Consider the following 21,430-nt stretch of genomic DNA (forward strand, 5'->3'; position numbering starts at 1 on the left):
ACTTTAAATCACATTCCCTTAAATAATTTTGGGCACTGTAGTTTGTGAAGGGTTGCTGGGAATTTTAAGTCGGTGGAGGGTAAATTACAGTGCCAAAAATACTTTGAGAGAAAGAATGTGCTTTGAATGTGCTTGAAAGGTCCAGTGTGTACACAGCCCTTAGTCATTATATATGTCAAAGGTTCTCAAACTGTAATCTGCAGGCCACTTGTGGTCCATGGAAAAGTTGCATAACAATTAAGAATATCTGTACATGGTACTGGGTTTACATTTTTCTGATGTTGGGAAATTGGCTTGACATAACCTTGCTCACAAAATCAGACAAACTATCATATTAGAAAGGCAAGACTACCATTATTAAAAATATAAGCTGTGCATGTGCTTTTATTTGTAGAACAGTATATAAATATTCCTAGATGGTGCATCAAGGCAGTCAGCAATTTGCAGGTGATCCATTGGGGGGAGAGTACCATTAGTCTATGCTATAATGGAATATCTCACAATGAAATAGACCTCATGCGCAATTGAATCTGAATTCCTCAACTTGGCTTTCCAAAACCTCTTCTATTAATCCTCAATATAGAAAATGTGCTTTGTGCTATCCTTGTGACTGAGGCTTTCGCTGAAAGTGCATCATAAATAGCACCCATTTAAGGAATGGTATGATACAAGTGTGTGTGAAGTAAAAAAGAAAAGCTTAAGTAAATAAATCAAGGCCACAACAAAAACAGGGAAGGAGGCAAAGTTATTTTTAATTGCTAAGTGAAGGCAGTTATATATGAGCTAAGGACAGAATTCATATTTATCGCAGTATATTTAGATGATAGCCTTCCTTGTTTATAGGGTTATAATCCCTACGGTAATAATATTTTGTTCACTGCTTAGATACCAAAGCAATAGGCACCTTTTAGATATGCTTCATCCCGGAAAAGTCACTACAGATCCATTCAGCCCATCCAGATGAAACGAGGCCACAAATTCCTAACTTTGAAAGACAAGCAAATGTCAGCCTTGAGGTCATAAATTCACAAGTCATTTCTTTCTCTTGGACAACAGTGCTAACTAACGTGCCTCTAAACTTTATTCCTGATTGTGAGGCACATCTGAAGTCTGGCCAAATCACACCTGTTCTCCAGCTGCTGAGAGGTTTAAGCTACCAGTCAACAAGGGAGTTGAGGCTTTGCAAAGCGATTGCGATAAGGTTTTGGAACAAATGCAGAGATCGCCATTGCAATGGGCATCTCACTAGATAATAGGGTCTTGAATAGGCATAACATGAGGATACCTAAATAGCCATCTTGTCCTATATGGACCTGCCCATTTATTAAGATCTTGCAGCAGGTCTCCCTTCTGTGCCTTGCCAACATCTGAATTGTATTTGGCTACAAGAGGCTCTTCTCTGTAGTGGCACCCAATCTTTGGAAATTGCTTCCGCAGTGGGACCTACCTTAGAAATATGGGGAGCTGCCTTATATTGGGTCAAGCCATTGGTCCATCTAGCTCAATAGTGTCTAGCATAACTGGCAAAAACTCTCCAGAGTTTCAGGCAGGCAATTGAAACTGGGACCTTTGCCTTGTAAAGTAGATACTCTTGCACTGAGCTACTGCCTTTTGCACCCTCTCTGTTGGTCTTCCATCAATGAGCTGAGACCGTTCGCTCTTTCTGCAGTCATTGGGCCTGCTGAGGTTCTAAATCTTCCTGGCATTTTACCTGTGAATGTTCTGGTGTCTCTTTTAGCTCTGATTTGTCTTACATCCACCCATGTTTTATTACATTCAGTGGCTGGTGTTTGGAGACAGACCTACCTTCTTGACAGCAGCATTGCTACTGGAAAAGACTAGAGCATGTTTTCAAGGTCAGGGCTGCATAGATGCAGCACTGGGTCCAATCCAATGCTTGCACTGGTGTGCGCATGCAGCCTGACCTTGCTGCCACCTTGCTCCACCCCAGCCTTATCCTGCAGAGATGCTGGTGTCAGGAAAGTAGCTTTGACCCACCACAATAACCACCACTGATAATATTGCTATCTAGTGAGTGCAGGAACTCACTGTGGCAGCCCAAAAGAGAATATGCAACCACACCCATAAAAAAATGCATGCAACTGTGTTGTTGATCCATTATTATACATACACTTTGAAGTACAGTGTATATACTATATAACTAGTTTATTAGGACCAGCATAATTGTGAAACTATGCATAGTTTCCTAGGTGTAAGCTCCATGGAACTCAGTTGTGCCTACTTAAGTTTAATTTGTAAAACACACTAAGCCACCTTTTAATTAGAAATTCACTCAGTCATGCATAGAATGATTACTATTTAAACTGCTAGGAACTCCCATTTTCCTTATTCACTCACTTTCTCTGAACTAATTTGTCAAAATCAAACTTGAAAAGCTCTGTATCACCTCATTTACTTGCCAAAGAAAGGAAGAACCAACCACACAACCTAATCTCTTGCCGGGTTAGGACAATTTAATTTAGGACTATGGACTAGTTTGCTGCCTTAGGAGCAATTGATTTTAACAAGGCATCAACTGTAAACTACCACTGAGTCACATGTAAGAGACTTTGTGTTTACATTGACCTGGGGGATAGCTCAGTCGGTAGAGCATGAGACTCTTAGTCTCAGGGTTGTTGTGGGTTCAAGCCCCATGTTGGGCAAAAGATTCCTGCATTGCAGCGGGTTGGACTATAGATGATCCTTGTGGTCCCTTCCAACTCTACAATTCTAGGATTCTATGCACTTGGTTGTCTGCTTTTATTCTTAACAACACTGCTATTATTGCATGAGGTGAGGACATAACGTTATGCAGCCAAATCCAAACACGCCGACAGATCTAGGATGAAACTATGTGTATCTTTTGTTTTCATACACAATTTGTTTGGTTCTGTTCAGGTTGATTTCTGGCGCCCAGACTCTGTTGACCAAGTGAAAACAGAAACAACAGTTGACTTCCGAGTTGAAGCGGACAAATGTTCTGAAGTCGAGAGCCTCCTTCAGCTGAGTGCACTGGACTACAAGTATGCTTTTGCTTTTAGCATTTGCTCCATTAACATCAGTGGGTTAAACAATGGACATCTCTACATTTAGTGTTACATGTTTATTTCCCCCCCCCCATGAGTCTACTCTGAGTATGTCTAACCATGTGTCTTAAAGGAAGCCATGGTAAGATGGTCTTTAGACTGGAAATAGATGAGGTACAGATTGTTTTGCATAACAATAACTATGTGAAGAAGTGCTTTCTTTTGTCTGTCCTGAATCTTCCAACATTCAGGTTCATTGGGTGTCTGATAAAACACCAGAGCATTCCATGCACTAAAGAGGTGTTGTGCACCTGTCTTGTGACTATGCACTGGTAGAAAGAGGAGGCCAGAATTTCTGTAGGGTTGAGCTTTTCCATACTAGCAGGTGAGGACAAAGTATCTGTCAGACAAAACAGAAGGCTTTGAAAAGGATTTAGTTCCAAGAGGCAAACAAAGCAGGTAAAGTATTTGTGGAGAGCAGTAGGTAGTAAGATAGGTGGATCAAAAAACAATAAAACCAAAAAGGGAAAGGATTACAAAGTTTAAACATGCAAGATGAAGAGCATTGAACAGAATCAACAAAGTTGTACTTTATGCAACAAAGAGCCAATTCATGTTATATGTATGTATGTATGTATGTATGTATGTATGTGTGTATGTATGTATGTTTACACCATCTGTATACCATCCAAGGTGCAAGGTCCTTTAGCCACTTAGCAATAAGAGTGATGCTAAATTTGATTTAGCACATGTAGGTGCATGAATCCTTTTTAAAGCTGCAACAGAGAGCAACTTTGGAGTGGGGACTGGGCTGGCAATCAGGATTGGCAATCAGGGGGAAAGCTAAACCTTCTCTTCTGTGTTTAAGCACTGGCCAGATATGTTCCCATTTTCTGATTCCAGTTAGTAACCTAGCAGTAACTTTCTATACTCCTTAGGGAAGCAGGAGTGCCTAGATAGCGAAAGAAGAGTTACTCTGCTGAAACACTTCCTCTGCTAATAATGAATGTGCCCAGTTTCCTGCACCAAAGAGATTGTCCCTGACAGACTTCAGTGAAGTGTCCTTGCTACAGCTAGAGGAGATGTGAGCCTTTGATGTGGAGCCGCAGTGCCCTGACATCATGTCAGTGTGTTCATTATGAAGGCTGGGAGTGCACTGCAAACTGCCCTCTCTCACTCTTCTAATCCAGATCGCCGTGATCAAGGGCACTGAGCTTGCACATTTCTTTCGCCTATACCATTTTATTCAGGCTAGGGAGAGAGCAGGGGTCTTTGCTGCCAATCAAGATGCATATAGACAGTTCTGCAGAAGTGCTGGAAGATCAGTGGATCAAAGGCTGGAGACCATGTATTTCTTTAACAGATCCTAAAATAGTTTGAAAGAGATTATTTCTTCTACCTGTTGCAACCTCTGGTCAAATAACCTTTTTCAGATTTTTTTGGAACAAAACAAATAAAAACTCTTTTTTTTCTGGAGGCAAGCCTTGCTTGAGGATAAACAAGGCAGCAGCAGGGATCTCTCTTCCAGTGTGGTGTAGTGGTTAAGAGAGGTAGATTCGTAATCTAGGGAACCAGGTTCGCATCTCTGCTCCTACACATGCAGCTGCTGGGTGACCTTGGGCTAGTCACACTTCTCTGAAGTCTCTCAGCTCTACTCACCTCACAGAGTGTTTGTTGTGGGGGAGGAAGGGAAAGGAGAATGTTAGCCGCTTTGAGACTCCTTAGGGTAGTTGTCAGGGGCTCAGGAGCAGAGGCACAGGGGAGAGAGGAAATGGAGAGCGAAGGGGAAGAATCGGAGGGCAGCGTAGGGGAGTATGAAAGTGGCCCGAGAGATTCCATGAGCTTCTCCAGCGAATCAGAAGATTCCCAGAGGGGGGCGCCGATGGCCAGGGCAAGGGGGGTCCCAGGGGGGACACACCAGAAGCAAGGGCCCAGCGGGGACTCCCAAAGCAGCAGCGGGAGATCAGGACCAGCTCCTCCACCAGAGCGTAGTGGGGGGGGAAGAGTCCCATGTATCAGGGCCAGCTTCTCCTCCAGCAGGGAGAGAAGATGAATCGGGGCTGGCCACGCCTCTATCGCAGAGTGAGGGAACGGAGGGGAAGTCAGGTCCAGCTAGCCTCTCCGAAGGGGGAAGCAGTGACAGGAGCAGTGTAACGGTCAGGAGGAAGGTTGCCGGCTGAGCGCGCGCGCCAAGTTCGAATGTACAGGCGCGCGGCACAGCAGGAAACCCGGATTGGGAACCAGGTCCTAAAGCCCGCCGGAGGGAGGGGGAAGACTCAGGGGATTCAGCGTCAGAAGAGTCTAGAAAGGGCGAGACCCCAGCGGACAGGCGGGCCCAGAGGAGAAAAGAGCAAAGGAAGAGGTGGAGCAAGGCTAGATTCTTAAACTGGTGTCAGGGGGGAGGAGATTCAGACGGAGCTTCAGCGGTCTAGAGTTTGAGACGTAGAGCTGCGCGCCGCGGCTTTAAAATCGAAACTGAACTTCAATAAAGACTTTTATATATAACAACGAACTGGCGTTGGTCCTTTGTGAGCTGGGACCTCGGGCAGCTCTGACAGTAGTGATAAAGCAGGATATCAAATCCAAACTCCTCCTCCTCCTCCTCCCCTTCTTCTTCTTCTTCTTCTTCTTCTTCTTCTTCTTCTTCTTCCAAACTTCCTCCAACTCTCATCTCTCCCCAACCTGGGAAGCTGCATTGCATGAAGATAGCATTTGCAGGCAGAAGGGGAAGAAGTGGTGGTAAACATATGAACAGTAATCACGGGGGTGTTAAGCAGAAATGGAGACACAGCAGCAGTAGAAATTGAAATGTCCCCCATTTGACTTGGTCCATATTGTTGCTTTGTTGCAGAGTTTTGATTGACAACCTTCAGGCTGTACTTGATGGGCAGTTTGACAGTCATATCCGGGCTACTGGACATCAGTATGAAAAATATAACAATTGGGAAACGGTAAAAAAATGTTCACGTTTGATTATCCCCCTCTGCTTCCTAATGGTAGTTTTGCTATGAACATAAGAACATAAAAGAGAGCAGTGCTGGATCACACCCAAGGCCAAAATTGGTTCAACATCTGGTTTCCCACAATGGCCAAGGAGAGACCTATGGGAAGCCCAAATGCAAAACATGAGGGCAATTGCTCTCTCCTACAACTCAGGGATAGTGTGCAAACTTTGTGTGTATTCAGTTCTGGGGTCAATTCCTGGTATCTCCAGTTGGAATTAGTGCTTAGCATACTGACCCCATCATAATATATAGTTTGTCTTCTGAGTTACAAATCCAAGGGTTATAAACACAGGCAGGGGTGTTCTGTTATTTCCCTTCATATTTTTCAGCATGTGCATCACCAAAGTGAATCTTGGAAACACAGCATGCACAATACGTTGCATCACAACATCATGCTTCACAGTGCATCCTTCTCTGAGAGGCTATGTTTACACATGCTTTGTTTGCAACAGTATGAAGTGGAAGCCACAGGCAAAGGCAATGGCTGTGGAAGTTGGTGACAAAAAAATGCTTCTTCATTGCACAACTTGGCATGTTGGTAACAATGCCAAGGGAGAAACTAAAGGGTTTGAGTAAAATCATCATGCATGAGGCTGCGTTGCAAACAGTAGGAAAAACAGGAGGAAAAAAACGACTGAGCGTCATTTGAGGAAAGATGGCAGGGTTTGACTGATCAGCCATGCCAGATGTAGGAAATATGCCAATCATGCAGGTGAAATAAATATAAATTGATATATAGTCCATCATGGTTTGAATTATTAAAATGTCAAAGTGTGAGAATTACAAACCTACTAGATGCCAGCTAATTTCAAGTTTTGGTGCTATTGCTAGTTTAAATGCTGATTAGCAGCAGAGTTGGAAAAGGTGGCCCTGGAGAAAGCACTATCAAATCAACATTTATATTACCGGCCTACAGTAGTAGACCTAGTAGTCTGACTCAATATTTAGGTGGTTCCTTTTGCTATTAAATATGCTTATTTACCTTTTTTTTAACTCAACAGATAGAGGCTTGGATCAAAAATATTGCAAAGGAGAACCCAGATCTTGTCTCCCTGTCACAGATAGGAACAACCTATGAGGGACGCTCAATGCACCTCCTGAAGGTATTTGCTTTTCATTTCTTCATCCAGTCTGCTTGCTCTTCTCTTGACACATAAGAAACAACAATATTTATTAAGCCCTCGCATGCTCCAGATTTGTATTTTTCAATCAATTCTTCAGGAAACCAAAGCAGATTTTGGTGAAGTTCTTTTATGGTGACATTTTTATCCTTTTTGATTGATAGTAAAGGCTTCCTAAACAGCCCAGACCGTAATAAAAGTCTTTTGACAGTTTGCACATATAAATTTAACCGTGTTCCTGTAAGCAAGGTAAATGGTAATCTACCTTTGTATAACTGTGTGCTCCATCTGTTGTTTGTAAACCTATTTGCTATAAAGTCATCTATAATCTTCAGCCCCTTTTTTCTCTCTGTTCTTTTTTTTCTGGCAACAGGAGGCAAACAGCTAATCAGCATTTCCTTTCTTGAGACGTTACAATCATACTTCTCAAGCAAACAAAAGAAATCAGTTTCAATATGTTCTTATTTTGAGTATCAGGTCGATGTTTCGGAATATCACACCTTTACAGTCCAAGTTTTTTGATGCTTGAGTGAATGCAAGGTCCTCCTTCCCTCAGCCCCGCCCCCCCACATGATAATCATAGAGCCGTAGAATTTGTAGATCTAGAAGGGTCTACGATGGTCCAACCAGCAATGTGAATCCATGACCCTGAGATTAAGTGTCTCCTGCTCTACCAACTCAGCTATCCCAGCTGACAGCAGACAATGTGGGAGTAGCCCAGGCTGGGCAGTTTTTATGAATGGTGACTCTCTTAAGGAGAAAGATGGCTTCCTTTTTTCAGAACACTTCCCCCATATCCATTATCTACTATATAGGTGTGAATACGGAAGAAATCTCAGCATATGGAGCCAGTCTCAGTTCTGTAAGGCAGACATCCCTCTTTTACACAACAACTAGAATGATAAGGATGTTCCATCCACTTTTAGTCACCCTATGCATTACTATTTATATAAAAGGTGTAGATAGATGTATAAGCCATGTCACACAGCTAACTGAACTCTAAAAATATACAGTTATCAGCTGGGATAAAATATGGGTCCAGCACACCAGAGGTGAGAAAATCCAACCAGAGTTAAGTTTCACTTCCAGCAATGCAACTCCCTGCTCATCTCAAGTGAGGCCTGAGGCTGCCATCTGAATAGAGAACATGGCCTATTAGTATTCAATATAAATTACTAATTCTGCCTTGTTTTGTTTTTATGTTTACAGTTGGGGAAGCCCGGTGTGAATAAAAAAGCCATCTTTATGGATTGTGGCTTCCATGCTAGAGAATGGATCTCACCTGCATTCTGCCAGTGGTTTGTGAGAGAGGTTAGTGGGCAAAATACTTGTTCACTAAAATCAGTAACCAAGACCACTGACACACTTAGAAGCAGGAATGATTTGTCATAAAAAGAACTTATTGGCAGGTCCTTTTTCTAAGTTTCCTAATGTTTTCTTTCAGGTCTTCAGGTGCTCCTTTTTCCTCTAAGGCTCCATAAATATTATCATTTGATTATTACTCATTTTTAAAATGTATCCTTCCATTACTGATATTTGTTTGTTTGTTTGTTTGAATATCAACTCATAGGGAAAATATCCAATAACATCCTAAGATTATAAAATCATAAAATACAAAACAAATGACCAATGCTGAATCAAATTTCTTCACCTTAAAATGCTTGGTGATAACATGTTAATAAAGGATGTAAGCACACAGAGCTAAATCCTCAGAATCTGCAACATGAAAATGGTGTTGCCCCGTTTTCAAAAGGATATTATGCAGCTTTATGTGCCTGTCTGAGAAACTAGAGGAAGGTAATTATGATACAATTATTACACAAAAGAGAGGTATGCCCTCTAAAGAAAAAAGTACTAGAACAAATGGAATAATGTATGAAGACCTCTTAAAAGCATATCATTAGAATATAATGATCAGCCTGTTACATATGAAGCTTATCTAATAATGAATACACAATTCTAAAGTAAGGTGTTATTTTTAATTGCAACTTCTCCAAGGTCTCGTCAATTAATCTCATTAAAGTTGTTAAGAAGCCTAGGTTACTGTTCTGTTCTGGATCCTAGTATTTGAATCAATACTCCTTTAGGTGCCTTTTTGCACACCACAGGGTTCCACCAAGCATGCTTCTGTTTCTTTGGCACTCGGTACCAAAGTTTGCTATTAGAAAGAGCGAGATCAGCAAGGGAGAAAATCTCACATGGTCCCAAGAGGGCCTGGCAGGATGCTAGAGAGCTCTGTGTCATATTAACCCTCTTTTCTCCAGTCTGAAGTTATTATAGTCCCTAGTGCCCTTGCTGAAAACACACAGTATCAACCCTTCCCCATCTTAGTGATCCTGAGCCAATTCAAAGTATCCCTACAATTATTTTCTATTATGCGTATGCTTCTGAAATAGCACAGCTGGTGAAAGAGAGAGCTTTCAGTGTATTATGAAGAAGCCTGTGATTTTTTGCATCTGTGAGGCTCGACTGTGTTTGTTTTTGACGGAACAATCCTAAAATTCAACTTCCAGCTGTTTCGATTCCCACAGATTTAGCAAAGGTTCCTACACGCGCACAAAATGTAAAAACAGAAGTCATTGCAGAAGCAAGTGCTTTACGATCCATATCAAGTAAGCTGAAATAGTTGACCTGAGAGTGTTGGCAAGGCACCCAGTGGTGACAGGCCTTCCCCTCATGTCCGCTCAGATATATGTGCAGAGCCAGGCCTGGAAATTGAAAGTGACACTCCAGACATGTCTTTGGGAATGCTCTCCCCTTATCTCTCCCAGTTAATGCAGCAGAGGATGAAATGTCACCTCATTTAGCAGTTCGGGTTACTACAACTATCAGTCTTACCCTTCAGAGCAGCAAGCTCATAATTTAGCTTCATCAAGATGGTGTACTCGCCAACATTTCTCCAATGAAAATAGGGACGTCTTATTTAATAATAATAATAATAATAATAATAATAATAATAATAATAAGCCTTTATTATTTATACCCTGCCCATCTGACTGGATTAAACATTAAACATTTTAAAAAACTTCCCTATACAGGGCTGGGCTGCCTTCAGATGTCTTCTAAAGGTTGTAGACTTAGTGTCTTCTTGGCTTGGGGGTCACATAACTCCATGCCCTCCAACACTTATCTGATGAAAACAGGGGCACCCTAAGGAAAAGTGGGACATTCCAGAATCGAATCAGAAACCGGGACAGCTTACGGAAATCCAGGGCTGTCCCTGGAAAATAGGAACACTTGGAGGGTCTGAGATGGCACCTGTTGAAGACCTTTCTATTCACACACAAACACACCTGTTAAGGAACTTATGGCTTCTCATCTGGGCCTTCTAGTTTTAAACTGTGCTTTAACCGTGCTTCAGCTTCTTAAATGAGTTACTAGGAGTGAGGAACATTCCCTCATGGACAGCATGACAGTGGTGGACAGGGCCAGGTACAAATGTAGGCATAGAAATGGCTGTGAATCCTACCTCTGTATTGCAGGTTACATTCCAGCCACACAAAAGTCTATTCACAAGAATGCACACACCACACATCTTTCCTCCTTTCCAGCAAGCAAGAGGCATTGTCACAGTTCAAGGACATGTTCCAGACAGGCAATGAAAAATGTAATTTTTGCGAGGGTTGTGTGGCCTTTATAGAATTCACAGGGCCAAACAGAGGCTTGGAGGGCCACATTTTGGGCGTGGGCCTGAGATTACCCCTGTTATACTGTAATGTAGCTGAGTCCCGAGTCATTTGGGTTTGCCCTAATTTATTATCTCTTTGGTCTATACTTAGGCTGTTCGCACCTATGGGAAGGAAACTATCATGACTCAGATTCTGGACAACTTGGATTTCTATGTGTTGCCTGTCTTGAATATTGATGGCTACGTCTACACTTGGACTAAGGTGAATAACATACTTGTTTTCTGAATATGAAGCTCAACGCTAGTTTATGAATATGTAGTCCTGCAAAACTGACATTCACAAATATACTGCATTTCAGTCTCGCATGTGGAGGAAGACTCGTTCTCTAAATCCCGGCAGTAGTTGCATTGGTACTGATCCTAACAGAAACTTTAACGCCAAATGGTGCAGTAAGTACATCCTGAGAAGAAATATATTGCCCAATTCTAACTGACTCATTCTCCAAGTGTAGGAGTACCAGTTCTAGTTAGGTCCACAGTTCTTGGCACAACCTCTCAAGTTCTAGAGCTTCCATAATGTGTGAGGTTTCAGAGGGTGAGGATATTACCTAGAGGGTCGCATTCTCTTGTTGGGAGAAGCTGAATTCCTGAGCATTTGTTTTCAGTGTGAGATTAAGGCTGCAATCCTATGTCCATTTACCAAGGAACACAATGGGACTTATTTCAAGGAGCACAATGGGACTTAACAGATTTATAGAAACTGCTCAGTGTTTTTAGTCAATTTTGCTGAGTTCCCTCAGACCTTAAAAAGACTTGGTTCATGTCAAGTATTTTGCATTTTGAGATGTGTCAAAATAACATTCAGTAGATTCACAGACTCATACCCTGACATAGATTAATGTTAAATACAGTGGTACCTCGGGTTAAGAACTGAATTCATTCTGGATGTCTGTTCTTAACCTGAAACTGTTCTTAACCTGAGGTACCACTTTAGCTAATGGGGCCTCCCACGGCCGCTGTGCCACCGCCGCCACTCGATTTCTGTTCTCATCCTGATGTAAAGTTCTTAACCCAAGGTACTATTTCTGAGTTAGTGGAGTCTGTAACCTGAAGCGTCTGTAACCCGAGGTACCACTGTATAGCATTTCAAAAACAGCACAAGAAACTGACTTATTTCATCAGTCTTCATAGGCCAGTATGATCTACCACGGGGGACTCTGGGAGAGGTCTTTCCTGGCAATTGCAACTCCAGTCTTTCCTAGTGAAGATGATAGGGATGGAAACTGAGACCTTGTGTGTGCAAAGGCATGTGCTTAACCCCTGAGCTACAGGCTCTGAGCTGTAATGTATAGGTAACATAAGGCATTGTGGTTGCCAGGGAATAATGGTCTTTCCTGCTTTCTTATACATAGCAGTTGTGGGGAAGGAGAGAAAAACAAAGGACTGGATTCAACTAAATAGTTCCACTAGCAGCAGCCAGCACACAGGTTCCCACTATCACAACAGAGCTTTCTCATTCTCTCCCTCATGCCTCCAATCATCAGTGGGAGGTCAGGAGAACCTCAGAACAGGGCATGATGGGAAGGTCAACCTGCTGGACATTTGTTTTGGCGTGACACTGAATTCCTCCCATAGTCCACAGGACATAGTAAGGATTTTGGAGCTCCAATTCTGAATCTTCCCTGGAGTGGACAACTATCTAGGACAACACTGTAGAACAGGAGTGGCCCTTCAGATGCTGTTGAACCACAACTCCCATCAGCCCCGGCAAGCATAGCCAGTGATCAGGCATGATGACAGTTGCAGTTTAGCAACATTTGGAAGGCCACACCTGATCTAGAACCTTGTCATGGTTTGCCTCATTTCATGCATCCATGTTTTCTCCTGCTGCACACAGCTCTTGGGGCTTCAAAGAGGCCATGTGATGAGACATATTGCGGCAGTGCCCCCGAATCAGAGAAAGAGACCAAAGCCTTGGCTGATTTCATTCGCCAGAACCTCTCGACCATCAGGGCTTACTTGACCGTTCATTCCTATTCCCAGCTGCTGCTGTATCCATATTCTTATTCATATGAGGTAGCAAAGAACAACGTGGAGTTGGTAAGTAGATACAAAATGGCTGATAACTACTCTGAAGTTAAAATGGTTGTGATGAACATATCCCCTTGGTTACCATTTGGGCTATGGGTGTTTTTATGATGCATGGATTTCCCTCTTATTGATTGCTTTAGTACTTTTATATCCTGTGTTTCCTCCAGTAAGGAAAGCAGCACACGTGGTTTCCCCTTGATCCTATTTTGTCTGTGCAACAACCCTGTAAATGCAGCCTAGGCTAAAATGCATCAGGCCCAGCCTCTGGGAAGAGGCAATGGGGCAGAACGGGCCTCCCAGCAGCGGTGTTGCATTCACTTACTAGGACAGGGCCGCAGTTAAGTCAGCTGGTACATGGGTTGGGTTGGCTCCACCAGTGTATTTACACTGCCCTGACCCCACCACCACCACAGAAAAGGCCTGTTCTCATGCTGCCCTCCTCTGGACCTCTCCTGGAGGAGCCACATGAAAATGAGCCTCAGATGATGATCACAAGGTCTGGGTCGCTTCATATGGAGAGAGACAGTCCTTGAGGTATTGTGGCCCTGAGCTTCTACAGTTCTGTGAGTTAGCTCCAACTAAGGGCTCATCCACACTTCCACTTGTCCTGTTCCTTTCCCCTGGGAAAACCAGATCTTTACTGCTGAATTGCAGCAATGTCAGTCAGGTTTTCCACAGATTAACGTTTGCTCCGATTCAGCACTAAAGAGCGAGTTTTCCCAGGGGATGTAGCAGGACAAACAGAAAACCACTTGGACTCATGCCTAGAAGGCACAGGACAAGCAGGAAAGTGCACCAACCTATGCTTTCTAGGCACTGCACAAGCCCTGAGAGCTAAAAACTGTGGAAAGTATACAGTGATTCAGGAAAACAACAGCTTCATCACCAATTGTTCCATCCAAGCTTCCATCAGTCTTTTAATATAAAGGGACACCGTGAGAACTGGCATTCCTTCTCTGTCTTGGCTGATGCACAGCAATAGCTATTGGCATCAATTCCCAACTAAGACATGCTGAAGACCAGTGGGGTTGTAGCCAGCAAAGTTGTCCTGTCTGCACAAGGACTCCCATTTGCATATTGGAGCATCCTCTCTTCTCCTTCCCCCACCCAACACATCTCAGATCTGTTTTGAGGGTTTACCCAACCCTTCAGAGCAGATCTGGGGGGTGATGAGCTGCACGTGGGAAGGGGAGAGGGATGGAAAGTTTCGTTGCACAACTGGAAGCCCTTATATTCATGGGATGCCTTGACTGGATGCAACCCATTCTTTTGCAACATTCGAAGCCTAGGAACATGGTGAGTGATATCCAGCGTTGTTTACACTCATAGTAGACCAGATGATAAATGTACTTTGTTCTTTGTTGATGGTCCCCTGTAGTTGTTGGTTTTTTCCTTCAAAAGAGCAACAGCATTTCCAGAAGAAAATTACTTCAATACTGTGAAATAGTTATGAGTTGATGTCGCTGGCTGAAAACACAGTAGATGACAAACAAAAGGGAGGGCTTACAAAAAAAATATCTTGCTCATCAGCCAGAAGGCCAAAGCCAAAGCAAAAATCTGGCCCTCTGCAGTGGTAGAATCCTGACAGATTTACAATGTCTCCCAAGTGGAAATATCAGAATTTTGAGGCAGAAACAGAGAGAATGGACAGATTAATGGTTTTGCCCTGGACATCTGGCACTGCAAGCCTCTCTCTTTTTCCATTAAAAAGGGATTTTGTTTTTGTGTGCTATGCCAGATTATGTTTTTTCTCAGGACACAAAGTTGTTATTCTGTAGAACCTAAGTCGTTTCCCCCTCGTTCAGTTTGCCTTTGATTCTGACAAATATGTTTCTAACATTACACGTTGTTTGGTCTAAAGCAAAAGAGAAACTTAGGTACAGTACTTCTATCGCAAACAAAAGTGGACCTAAAAAGATTGATGAGGGCATTATCAGGATACTGCCAAAGAGAATTACAAGAAAACTAAAGACATGGTGTCTTCAAGAAACTATATGTAGGGCCCATAGATGGTATCAGTTGATCAAACAAGTTAAAGTCTTAAATAACTTGGCCTTATTTTTCAGCCAACAGAAATATGTGAAGGATAAAGTGTCTCAAAGCGCCAAAATTCTGACACGCTTTTTCCGTACAAAAGGTGGCAATCACATACCATTAGCATTTGAAGTTTTTAAAGCTAAACCCCTAGCACAGTTATTATATGGGGCTCCGATTTGGACAGTTGCTCACCTTGGATCTACAGAAGCTGTTCAATCTAAATTCCTAAGGCAATTTTTTTTTGTTTCATCCTGTGTTCCAAATGCTTCATTGCACTTGGCGGCTAATCTCCCCTCTGTTGAATTACAGATTTGGTGTAGGACATTTAATTATTGGCTTTGGCTAAATTTAAACCCCACCGGTCTACTACCCTTAGTATCACAAGATTGTCATGAGACCATTTGGACTAAAATTGTTTCTACTTTTCTGGTTTATCACCACAACAGTTATTAACACTGGGCTTCAGTAAAGCAAATAATTTAATTAGACAGCGCCTATATGATATTGAGCAACAGAATGAATAATTTGGCCACAATAAGGAAATCTTGTCCATGGTCTGATTATTTTCCTCCTAGTCGTTTTGACACATTGGCACCCTAGTTGCAAAATTTAAGAATTCCCAAATACAGGTGTGCTTTCACTCACACAAGATTAAGTATACTGCTTTCAGCTGTACTTGAGAGTCAATTTCAAAAAAATTCTGCTGGAAAAACGATTATGTCTATGTGGAGATGGCAGTATCGAATCAGTTGTTCATGTGCTTCTAGCTTGCACGCTTTATAAAGATTTGAGGAGTGATGTTATTACCCCTCTACTACTATCCATACCAGGTCGCTCAACCGTTACTACTGTGTCCTTTCTTCTAGCAGATCAAGATAATCAGATGACAGCAAAAACTGTAAAAAAAAAAAAAAAAAATTAGCAGGGGCAATAAGAATAAGATATATTACCATATTTTTTGCTCTATAAGACTCACTTTTTCCCTCCTAAAAAGTAAGGGTAAATGTGTGTGCGTCTTATGGAGCGGATGCAGGCTGCGCAGCTATCCCAGAAGCCAGAACAGCAAGAGGGATTTCTGCTTTCACTGTGCAGTGATCCCTCTTGCTGTTCTGGCTTCTGAGATTCAGAATATTTTTTTTCTTGTTTTCCTCCTCCAAAAACTAGGTGCGTCTTGTGGTCTGGTGCATCTTATAGAGCGAAAAATACAGTATTTGATTACTGGTGTAAACCTCCAGAATGTATTTTGTGTAGAAGTTTTTACTTCTATCTTCAGCTCAGTTCATTTTATTTTATTGCTATGGCTAGTGGCTGATGCAAATAAAGATTCTTCTGATTCTGATTCTTAGGCTGGGATCCAACAAGCTACTTTTGGCATAGTCAAGGATTCAAGCATGACCAATGGGGATTTTTCCTTTCCCCACCCTCCCTTCTCCCTGTGCACACACGCACTTTGAAGCACCAGATTCCCATGCCATATTACAAACTTTATTTGAAAGCCCCCTGAGTTTCCAAAGCCGGACATTCAATAAACACAAGTCCAATGTCTCCTTGGGTACATGGAACCAGTTACACAATTCTTGGAACTGTATCCCAGCCAAAGGAAGGCCACAGGCCTCATTTATTTCAGGTTGAGGATTCCTTAATGTTCTTTTGTACAGTTTCCTGGATCATGTTCAAATGTGACCCAATATGTTGCTCCTGGGATATCTTGGTCTGTGGCTGCTTATTCTTTATAGCCGCCACAAGGAAACCTTTTAAAAGCGTGGCTTCTGTCTTTGCAAAATTGTTTTGTTTTTTTTTAAAAGGAGAAGAAATGTAAACACGAACATTCTTTCTGGTCTGTATCCAAAACCAGTGAATAGTTTGACAGTGTGATTTGCTCAGCACTTAAGAGAATCTTTTTTTCTCCTATTCTTCCAAGAGCTTGAAAAAGTAGCTTCAGTGAGATTTTGCAAGGTGTAAATAGACTGGCATTTAAATGATTGTTCAGTTAAAAGCCAGGCGGTTAAATATTTAAATAATTTAAATCACCTAACTTAATTATATAAAATATAATAGCAAAATGTAAATATACAGTGGTACCTCGGGTTAAGTACTTAATTCATTCCAGAGGTCCGTTCTTAACCTGAAACTGTTCTTTTTTTTTTATAAATATTTATTAAAGTTTTTTGAATACAAATGCATAAATAATAAACAACATTACTTATATCATAACATAATTTTATCACTTCTTTGGACTCTCACGTCTCCCGCTCCCACTTACATCGTTAAAAAAAAATTTTCCAAGCAAATTACCATCTTGTTTACAATCTTATATCCGCTCATTTAAGTAAAATCTAGCAGTTCTCCCAAAAAAATTATATTTTCCTTAATCTCACTTATCGTCAAATTCAGATCTAATTCAGTGGTGGACAATTATTTGTGATCTAGCATCCTTCTTAACATTCGACCAAATTACAATATTTTTGTAAATAAATCTTAAATTTCTTCCAGTCTTCTTCAACCCTCTCTTCTCCCAGGTCTCGGATTCTGCCAGTCATCTCGGCCAGTTGCATATAGTCCATCAGCTGCATCTGCCACTCTTCCAGTGTGGGTAGATCTTGAGTTTTCCAACTCTTAGCGATGAGTATCCTTGCTGCCGTTGTTGCATACATAAAAAATGTTCGGTCCTTCTTTAACACCTTCTGGCCGACAATACCCAGAAGGAAGGCCTCTGGTTTCTTGGTGAAGGTATACTTAAATACCTTTTTCAACTCATTATATATCATTTCCCAGAAGGCCTTCACTTTAGGGCAGGTCCACCAGAGGTGAAAGAATGTTCCTTCATTTTCTTTACATTTCCAACATTTATTATCAGACAAATGGTATATTTTGGCAAGTTTAACTGGGGTCATGTACCATCTATATATCATTTTCATTACATTTTCCTTCAGAGCATTACATGCAGTGAAGTTCAGCCCAGTGGTCCACAACCTTTCCCAGTCCTCAAACATAATGTTATGCCCAATGTCCTGTGCCCACTTTATCATAGCCGATTTAACCATTTCGTCTTGTGTATTCCATTTTAACAGCAAGTTATACATTCTTGATAGTACCTTAGTCTTTGGTTCTAACAATTCTGTTTCCAACTTCGATTTCTCCACCTGGAACCCTAACTTTTTGTCGTTTTTAAAGACTTCTTTAATCTGAGCATAATGTAACCAGTCTCGCACTTTATCCTTCATTTTCTCCAAACTCTGCAATTTCCAATTGTCTCCATCTTTTTCTAATATTTCCCAATATTTTGGCCATTTGGCCTCCATATTGGGTCTTTTTCGGGCCTTAGCTTCCAGAGGTGAAAGCCACCTTGGAGTTTTGTTTTCCAATAAGTCTTTGTATTTTGTCCAGACCTTAAATACTGCTTTCCTGACAATATGGTTCTTAAAGGCCTTATTGATCTTAACCTTGTCATACCATAAGTATGCGTGCCAACCAAAAGCATTGTTAAAGCCTTCCAGGTCCAGTACATCAGTGTCCTCCAGAAGTAGCCAGTCTTTTAGCCAGCAGAAAGCTGCGGCTTCATAGTACAGCTTTAGGTCTGGCAGGGCAAAGCCCCCTCTTTCTTTCGCATCAGTTAATATCTTAAACTTAATTCTGGGCTTTTTGCCCTGCCAGACAAATTTAGAGATATCTCTCTGCCACTTCCGGAAGCACTCTGTCTTGTCCACAATCTGCAATGTTTGAAACAAAAACAACATCTTTGGCAATACATTCATCTTAATAGCAGCAATTCGGCCTAACAAAGAAAGCTTCAATTTTGTCCAACTATCCAAGTCTCTCTTAATTTCAGACCAACATTTTTCATAGTTATCCTTAAATAGACTCAGATTTTTTGCTGTTATGTTTACCCCTAGGTACTTTACTTTTTTAACCATAGTTAGTTCTGTTTCTCTCTGAAACCTGAAACTGTTCTTAACCTGAAGCACCACTTTAGCTAATGGGGCACCGGAGCACGATTTCTGTTCTCATCCTGAAGCAAAGTTCTTAACCTGAAGCACTATTTCTGGGTTAGCAGAGTCTGTAACCTGAAGCGTATGTAACCTGAAGCATATGTAACCGGAGGTACCACTGTACTCCTGATTTATTCCAATGAATTAACTGGAACTAGTTCCAGCCAGTATGGATTCTGTAGGGTGAAAGTGTGATTTGTCTTTAGTCTGATAAACAAAAAGATGCTGTCTAATGTAACATAGTGTAATATTGTATATAGTAAATATGTCTTATAGGCAAAGTGCTTGCATGTTTATTCAGTAGTTAGTCATTCTTGTTTATTCAGACTCAAGAAAGTGTGGACAGGGAAGGCAGCTGTATAACCAGCTCTATAACTAGGGATCCAAGCCAATTGAAAAAAATAGAATTTATTTTCCAAGTAAATATGCACAGGAGGAGAGCTCTGAGTTCTGCCTGGAAAAGGAATTATTAGGAGGGCCTAAGGATTTGTGGCTTTTATGTGAGTGTCTCTGGTGGAACAAAGTGCTTATAAATCATCCCAGAAGTGAAGAAGAAAGATTTATCAAAGCGTTATCTTATCTTGGATGCTTATTTTCATTTTGACATCTAATACGTTAAAGAAAAATGTGCATTGCCCATTTTATCTTTTTCCACGTGTGATAAGATGTGTGGTCAAACAACAATCTTTGACATACATGCCTGTTTATCATACTTAACATCTCTTTCCACACCCATCTATTTTAGAAGTGTCATTGTACATCTGAAGGCACAAGACCTTTCCAAATAATCACTGAGTGCATGGGAGAGAATTAGGCTTGCAGCTGTTGTCCCTGCCAACCATCTCCACGTGTTCATTTGAAGCCAAAATCTACACAACTCATACTCACCTTGGCTCTGTTCACATGACTATTTTGCAGAAGGGATGGGGGACATGTGGCCTTCCATATGTTGTTGGAATTCCAGCTCCCATAAGCCCCAGCCAACATGGCCAATGGTTATAGATTTTGGGAGTAATGGTCCAACAGTACCCCAAGAGCCACAGTTGGTCCATTCCTATTTTGCATGGTTCTGGATCACAGGAAAACAGCCTAAGTATGCATGTGTAACTTGTAAATGTGTAGGCTCTATTCAAGCAATTTTCATGAATGCATGGAGGTCAGGAATGGGGGGCAATGGGTGTGATCCAATTCTCCCTCTGTTTCATGTGTTTGATGACTCTCTGAAAAGGGCAATGGTATTAAGAGCGGATGCCTTCATGGAATTTCTTTCCTGTGGTGATTTTTTAAAAGAGGAATCTGGATGAACACCCACTGGGGCATTTTTTTTTTTCGCAGTTGTTTGTGCTCAGTGAACCATACTATTCCTTTCAACTGCTTAGATACAGTTTTTGAGCACCTTGGAAGCTGAACGTTTCGGAACCCAAAGGCCAAAAACCCAGAAGTAATTGCTTCCATTTTTGAACGTGCCTCAGAAGTCGAGTGGCTTACGCTGCGTGTTTTTCCATTTTCTCAGTGGAAATTTCCAACAACCCTTTGTGCCTTGGTTGCCAAATGTTTTGGAAGTCAAATGGTCTTCCAGAATGGATTACTTTTGACAAGCAAGGTTCCACTGTATTTTTATATACCTATGGGCTGCCTTGGCACAAAACCGTTGTCAATGAGTCACAATTTGGACAGAAACAGCAACAACGAGTCCTTGGTTTGCCATCCTATCAAAGTAAATGGACTCTTGTTGTCTGGGATAGTTTCTGTAGCAGTCAAACATAACACATCCAATTTGTGACAAAGTTCCAGCAGACCCAGAGCATAAAGGTTCTTTCAACAATTGATGTTTGGTTTTATTTTATTTTTCCCCTATGGTTTTATATGGCTTTTATTGTATGGTTTTATGTATGATTGTAAACCACTTTGATGGGTTTCTATGAAAAGTCAGAATGCAGCTATGAGTTGTATCCATTGTTAATCATACTCAGAGTGGACCCATTGAAATTAATGGAGATGACTAATTTAAGCCCACTAATTTTAATAGGTCTCCTCTGTGTAGGTCTTCCTTTTATGCAACTCTATGACTGCATAAGGCCCAGGACTTATTTTGTCAGTTTCTTATGTCCTATCAAAAGCACATGAAGACAACATTCTGCTATCAAAATATAGCTAACCAAACATTTTTTCCTGCGGAAATGTAGAGCTACCTGGTTCTTTTGGAGCTGTCCTTGTTTACTGTGAATTAAGAGTAACTCTTAGGGTAGTCTAAATTTCACTGAGGCCTGCCTAATTGCCAGCTGCTTGCAGAATGGAGGTAGCCAGAAAAAAACCACAGATATACCCAGCCTATTTTCAGATGCACTCTAAAGAACCATGAATCAGTGACTGGGTCCTTCCAGTAAACACACATCCTTATACATTGGAAAAAAATGTTTCAGACGTATTTCCTCTGTAAAGAGACTACTCTCTCCCTAAGGCAGGAGAAGCTAGGTCCGTTCTAGAATTATCACAGAAATTACACAATATAGCCTCATGGTAGTTTCTTGGA

At 41.5% G+C, this 21,430-nt stretch overlaps 2 protein-coding genes across 2 annotated transcripts in view; one reads left to right on the top strand and one right to left on the bottom strand.

The window, feature by feature from the left end:
- CP (ceruloplasmin) overlaps positions 1-21,430 on the bottom strand; it is a 324,621-nt gene that overhangs the window by 120,711 nt on the left and 182,480 nt on the right. The window lies entirely within an intron of this gene.
- Positions 1-21,430, top strand: part of CPB1 (carboxypeptidase B1) — a 29,718-nt gene that overhangs the window by 3,679 nt on the left and 4,609 nt on the right. The window contains exons 3-9 of the mRNA XM_081862690.1: positions 2,899-3,023; positions 5,878-5,977; positions 7,033-7,134; positions 8,362-8,463; positions 10,932-11,042; positions 11,140-11,230; positions 12,678-12,880. Coding sequence (XP_081718816.1) covers positions 2,899-3,023; positions 5,878-5,977; positions 7,033-7,134; positions 8,362-8,463; positions 10,932-11,042; positions 11,140-11,230; positions 12,678-12,880 — 834 coding nt within the window. The remainder of the gene's footprint in view (positions 1-2,898; positions 3,024-5,877; positions 5,978-7,032; positions 7,135-8,361; positions 8,464-10,931; positions 11,043-11,139; positions 11,231-12,677; positions 12,881-21,430) is intronic.

The sequence above is a fragment of the Podarcis erhardii genome (assembly GCF_964252035.2).
Source record: "Podarcis erhardii genome assembly, chromosome: 5".
In the NCBI taxonomy this organism is placed as follows: Eukaryota; Metazoa; Chordata; class Lepidosauria; order Squamata; family Lacertidae; genus Podarcis; species Podarcis erhardii.